The 6,620-nt window shown below is 43.7% G+C and overlaps 1 protein-coding gene across 1 annotated transcript in view; it reads left to right on the forward strand.

Moving 5' to 3' along the window:
- hdac6 (histone deacetylase 6) overlaps window positions 1–6,620 on the forward strand; it is a 29,705-nt gene that overhangs the window by 20,357 nt on the left and 2,728 nt on the right. The window contains exons 10-19 of the mRNA XM_020588440.1: window positions 1,105–1,394; window positions 1,735–1,940; window positions 2,040–2,232; window positions 2,307–2,456; window positions 2,770–2,947; window positions 3,071–3,219; window positions 5,016–5,360; window positions 5,525–5,671; window positions 5,753–5,899; window positions 5,981–6,109. Coding sequence (XP_020444096.1) covers window positions 1,105–1,394; window positions 1,735–1,940; window positions 2,040–2,232; window positions 2,307–2,456; window positions 2,770–2,947; window positions 3,071–3,219; window positions 5,016–5,360; window positions 5,525–5,671; window positions 5,753–5,899; window positions 5,981–6,109 — 1,934 coding nt within the window. The remainder of the gene's footprint in view (window positions 1–1,104; window positions 1,395–1,734; window positions 1,941–2,039; window positions 2,233–2,306; window positions 2,457–2,769; window positions 2,948–3,070; window positions 3,220–5,015; window positions 5,361–5,524; window positions 5,672–5,752; window positions 5,900–5,980; window positions 6,110–6,620) is intronic.

Here is a 6,620-nt window from a genome sequence, read left to right on the forward strand (position 1 = left end):
GCAGGTCTGTAGCTCTGACTTAGCCTTGTTGTAGCCGGTACTTTTAACCATGCTAACTCTGAGAGACGAAGCAGTCCAAGTAACTTCAAAACAGTGCTGATTTCTTCAATGAACACAGGTAAAAATTAACATTACACGCTCAGGTATCTTCCACCTCCAACGTGCACGCAGGCAGCTGAAAGATGAAAGACCCTGAACCACAACAGGCCTATACATTATATCACTTCGGGCTAACCCCATTCTACACAGGAACGCCAAACCGTGACGTCTCCTGGTGCCAGCTTTGAGGCTGGCCAGAGCAGTAGTCAAAACATGAAGAAAATCAATGTGTTGATCATGTCTGTTGATTATGTGGTGTGTAGCTAAAACATTCTGGCATGTCCTCTAGTGACATGTCAGTAATCATAATAACAGTAATCAACTTTCTATCTAGTTATCCTTGAACATGAACAACCTGGAGTACCCCATGAGAATGACTAAGCATTTAACAGCCTGAGCTAGATATCCTGTCTACACTAAACATTTCTAATACTTAAAATGTCTAACCAATGTCTATCTAACTAAAAATACCTAACAGGTGACAGGGTTTGTTTGTTTCAGTCTTTGTCTGTAAGCTGGATACAGGAACAAAGAAATGTGGTCTGAGCGTCCAAGGTGGGGGCGGGGTGCAGCCCTGTATGCACCACGTATGTTACTGTAAACTGTGTTCACCAATCACGTACGGGCTACAGTCGGAATGTGGATGCCCACGGTATGAAGACTCTTTTGTTTACCTTGTTAGCATGAGCATTTACTGCTCTTGACGTTAAAATTTGGGCCACAGTTAGAAATGCATCATAACGACTCCTCACAACGTGGCTGTGTTGTACATCATCTGCAGCACCTCCCCTGTAACCCCTCCCCCAAATCAATGCAGCCAAGTGTATAAAACACATCAGGGAGTTGCGCTTTACTTCCACCCAGTCTGAATGCCCGCTGTCTTTACACAGGAGTGTTTGTACATGATTTGCTGACATCAGCGGATGTTAAATCTTCAGCACAAACCTACCTGTCGACCCAGCAGTGTTTCACAGTATGTGCAGTGATACTGTGTGTGGATCAGAGCTGGTCAGAAGGTGTGTGTGGAGGATTCAGGAGAACACAAGTCAGGATTAGACTCACCTGGCAGCAGCTATTTTTGCACTAAGCAGAGGTTGTGCTCACCTGTGTTGGTGTGTGTGTTCAGTCTGCAGTACATTGAGCAGATAAAGGCCACAACAGTGATGAAGCCCAGAGATCTGCACAAACTTGGAGAAGAGTTCAACTCCATCTACATTAACAATCAGAGCTTCCAGTCTGCCCAGTTGGCAGCTGGAGCCTGCTTCAACGCTGTGGAGAGGATACTTACCGGAGAGGTAACGCACACAGACACACAGCGACGGTCCCCTAAACCCTCCTGATTCAAGCACCAGTACACAAGATGAACATCTGTATTACAGATGTGTGTTTTCTGGGACTAGAGGTGTGGGTATTAGTTGCAGAGGTCTATGGATTTGTTACAAAGGTCTGAGACTAGTGGTAGAGGTCTAAGGACTTTTTTCAGAGGTCCTGGGAATTTTCTGCAGCTATTAGCAAGAAGAATCATAACTTCAACATTTACAACAAAAGAGTTTGGCCTTTGTGTATTGGTTCAGTTTGATGAAAATAAATAAGCTAAGGTATGAATCGCCACCCTGTTAATCTCTGTCTCTACAGGTGAGTAATGGCGTGGCGATCGTTCGTCCTCCTGGTCACCACGCAGAGAGAGACTATCCCTGTGGTTTCTGTTTTTTCAACACGGCAGCACTCACTGCCCGCCACGCACAGAAAATCTCCCACAATGTACAGCTGAGAGTCCTCATCTTGGACTGGGACATTCACCACGGCAACGGGACACAGCACATGTTCGAGGATGACAACAGGTAAGGAGGAGGAGCATGTGACATGGAGTGTGTTGATGTGGGGTGATGTGTAAAGTGAATGGATGTGAAGCAGAGTGATGATGAACACTTTGTCTCTAGCATTCTGTACATCTCCCTCCATCGCTATGACAACGGGGGGTTCTTCCCTCATTCAGAGGACGCTGCCCCTAACCGTGTGGGCGTAGCCAAAGGGGCAGGGTTTAATGTCAATGTGGCATGGAGCGGAGGACGGATGGGTGACTCTGACTACCTCGCTGCATTTCACCACATCGTCATGCCGATTGCTACCGAGGTAACGACATAAACAGAAACACACATCAATCCAGCATGATGCAGTCCTCTGATTGGACGGTCCTCTCTCTGCAGTTTAACCCTGGTCTGGTTCTGGTGTCGGCCGGGTTTGATGCTGCTCGGGGGGATCCTCTGGGTGGGTATAATGTGACCCCGGAGGGATATGCCCACCTCACACACCTGCTGATGTCACTGGCTGGGGGGCGGGTCCTGCTCATCCTGGAGGTGAGTGGTGATGTAAAGGTAAAGGCGAGGTGAAGTGGTGTGAAGTAAATTTAATGTTATTTTTAGATGAAGTGCAGTGAACTCATGTGAGCTATACAAACACTTTGACTTGCACTTTTCATAATCTAAAAACCACTCTTCCAAAGACCTTTCATTTAAAGAGACACTTAGAAGTTGGCCTGGAGTTCTTGGGCAAAAAGGGGCAGGATAAATTTGATTCGGTATCTGATGTTACACATCACACCAGGACCTCACGTGGCTGTTATGTGTAGTGGCTCAGGTTTAAATGAACTAAGCTCAAGTGTCTCTCCAGGGAGGGTACAACTTGTCGTCCATCTCTGACTCCATGGCAATGTGCACCAGCATGTTGCTAGGAGACCCTCCTTCCTCCTTGGTGACTCCCTTCCCCCCTCCTCATCAGAGTGCCGTGGCAACGATCAACGAGGTCATCCAACACCATGCCCCCTACTGGAGATCACTGAGGATACAAAGTCAGTTCAGAATTTATTTTATTTTTTTATTTTATTTAGTATTTCGTTTTATTCCTTTATTTTGCTTTATCTTATTTTTATGTTGATTTTTTTATTGCAATAACTTCCTGTCCTGTCTTTCAGTCCCAGAGTCTGTGCGGACCTCCCTACCCTCCCCGAAGCTTCATGGGAATCGTAATTCTAAAGGAAAAGGCAGAAAGTCAGAGCACAGCTGCAGAGACAAACCTCTGCTACCACTTAAAGGACTGGAAGACACAGTGGTAACACAGAAGGTATGGGTACACCCAAAATCACCTACTGCACATGTACAGTGGGTATGGAAAGTATTCAGACCCCCTTAAATTTTTCACTCTTTGTTATATTGCAGCCATATGCTAAAATCATTTAAGTTCATTTTTTTCCTCATTAATGTACACACAGCACCCCACATTGACAGAAAAACACAGAATGTTTGACATTATTGCAGATTTATAAAAAAAGAAAAACTGAAATATCCTCCCTGTTTGTGATTAGAACTCAAGTCTAATCACGTCTCTAATCAAGTCTCACGGTCATCTTTACGGGAATATGATCAGAGAAGGACATGTTGTAAAGAATGTCTATATCTGCCAATAACATTGTCAAAATATCTTATATCAAATGTTATGTCTGTAATGCTGTGTGAGTCAGAAGTAGTTTGTAAATCTGAACGAGCCTCATCTCATCTTAAGCAGGACAGAAGTTAAGTACTTACATTGTCCATTTTTTGTTACTTTATACTTCTGCTCCCCTACATTTAAAAAAGAAAACAATGCAATTTTCCCTCCACTACAGAAAAAAACCTACAATTAACACATGCTTTGTAAATTAAGATTTCACACATCAAGTATGATTAATAGTGATTAAACAACCAAACTGTAGACAGTATAGAGTAGTGAAGTACCCCAGTACCAGGTATGACATTAAACTGTTGCTCAGATGCAGTGTAAATAATACAAAAGTAATAATAATTTGAAAATATATATATCATACTGTAACACTGACAAGGTTAATTTTACTTGTAAAAATGTATTGTTGGTTCTCCTTATGAAAAAGATCTGAATACTCTTCCCACCACTGATATAGTTTGTCTAGATCCCTCAACTGTTTACATAGGAAAACGGATTAATTCACGCCATGTTTTACCAGATACCCAATCCTGGTCTGTAATAAAAAAAGGGGTACAACTGCAGCCTAGTACTGCATGACAGCAAACATTATACTGTTGCCAAAGTACACATAAGACAGCTTTAACGGCTGCCTGCTTGACGTTTCTATAATTGCCAATGAGGAATAAACACATTAGTATCAACATTTTGCCAGCTATGTGGGGTGATGGTTTACCCAGCGATAATCAAATACCTACTACTCTGATGAAAGTGCAGTAGGCAGTGCAGCCACTACACCGTCCAGTAACTTTGGACACACTACTGCGTGGCCATCTGGCACCTCATTAACTTGGATGTTTGTGTCGACACCAGTTGCTCCTTCTTCATTCATTCATAATAGTAGTAGCAGAGCTGTCACTGCTCACTTAGCATTATATTACATGAATCACGACACTGTACGTCTTATCACATATATGTTACTGAATGTCATAATATGAGCACAATGGCTGCAGCTATGCCTTAAATCAGACCTATCTGGCTCGTTAGCAGGTCATCACATCTCCGGAAAACGTCAGTGGAAATTTCTAAATTTGCGTTACTCTGATAGACTGACCACATTTTCTAAACTAGATGGTTATTTTCTCGTCTGAAGAAACATCAGAGTTTAACGAACTTGCAGCTTTGAGCCTGCCTTGCCACCACTGGGATGCTGGGATAGCATAGCATTCACTGCTTCCATACTGTGAAGTTATGTAGGTCATCCAGGTACTACTCGCCCACATATTTTTTCATACTAAGAGTTTGGATATATTACTTATCTTTTATACACATTTTAGCCTGCTATGTAGTTGGCAAATTCTGAGGCACTCTAGATTTCTTATTCTTTTTTAAATTAAAAAAGCTGTAACTGTGTCTCCCCCTTGTTGTTTTTGTCCATTCAGACAGAGCGCAGTCTGGAGCAGCTCACTCAGGGATTGGCCAGTTTGGACATCAGTCAAACCTCAGCCAATCAGGCTCCTGCTATGTCCACTCCAGTGGGCGGGGCCAGGCCAAAGGTTCGTCTGAGCACTGAGAAGATCACCTGGGAAGGTGATGTGAAAGTGGAGTCTAGTGTAGCCGTACCTGAGCAGAGCCAGTCAGCGGACAGCATGCTGCCTCAAGTGAGTCAGCAACAAAAACATTTTTGTCTCATCCATGGATTTTTGTTTTTATGTAAATATAATGTTGGCATAAACAGTTACCATGGTTGCAGGTGTTTTTCTCGTGTGCAACCTCTTGATAACAGATTAATTAATTAATTAATTTATTTAGTTATTTAACAGGGATAAATCTTTTTTCTTCTGAGACAGTCACATTGTTGCCATGAAAACACCATGTTTCTAATTCGGACTTATTAATTTATCAAACCGTATTATAAATTATATTCTGCTTTATCAATTTATCTTGTAAGATTGTTGCTATAGCAGCATCAGAGGCGGTTGCCACTGAAGATGATGCTTCCGGTGGAACAAGGGCGGAGCCAGAGGCAGAGGGAGCATGTGGTTGGTTGAAGCCAGTGACGTCTCTGGAGCTGGCGTGCAGAGGACAGACAGATGGAGTCAGGAACTAGATTTAAACAGTGATTACCTGCTGAGAAGACAGCTGTCTGTGTTGCTAACCTGTCTGTCTCTGTCTGCAGTTCACCCAGTACCTGGTGGACCCTCTGTCCTGGTGTCCTCACCTGGATGCCGTTAAGCCCGTCCCTCCTTCAGGTATTGATGTCTTCCTGCCATGTCAGGACTGCGGCTCTGATGCAGAGAACTGGATCTGTCTCACCTGCTACCAGGTCACCTGTCTCACCTGTTCACCATATCTCCTGTTGATGGTCTAGCAGAGGTGTGTGACCTGTTGTCTGTGCTGTCCTCAGGTGTTCTGTGGACGGTACGTTAACGAACACATGGTGACTCACGGGGCTGTGTCCGAACATCCGCTTGTTCTCAGCTTTTCTGACCTGTCAGTGTGGTGTTATCTGTGTGAAGCCTACATACACAACCAGGTAATATTCTGACACACCTGGAAGAAAATATTTCATCACAGGTTCTTCACTGCCAATTTAAGACCTTCTCAGTACCACAGAGACCATGGCAGAAAAAAACAAGCAGTAATTTTGAAGTATTAGACTATCAGAGATGTGTCAGGACTGCTAGCTGTATATAACAATAACTCATAATAAAATAATCAGTTAATGTGACCTGGACCAACGGCTGGATTAGAAATTAAATGATTCATTTCTGTTCATTTCACTGTTATTTGTATAGCTGCAGTATCCAGCAACAATCTTATCAGGGCACTTTGCACAGTACAAACAACCAACCACTGGTCAGGTTGATGTGGCTCAGGGCTGCTCATCAGAAAGTAGAGCTCCAGGGCCAGGGCTACCTGTAGAAAGGTACAAGGAGAGAGAGAGGACACACTATGGGGGAGAGAGAGAGGACACACTATGGGGGAGAGAGAGAGAGAGAGAGGAGACACTATGGGGGAGAGAGAGAGAGGGGGGGGACACCATG

The sequence above is a fragment of the Monopterus albus genome, unplaced genomic scaffold, assembly GCF_001952655.1.
Source record: "Monopterus albus unplaced genomic scaffold, M_albus_1.0 scaffold540.1, whole genome shotgun sequence".
Classification (NCBI taxonomy): domain Eukaryota; kingdom Metazoa; phylum Chordata; class Actinopteri; order Synbranchiformes; family Synbranchidae; genus Monopterus; species Monopterus albus.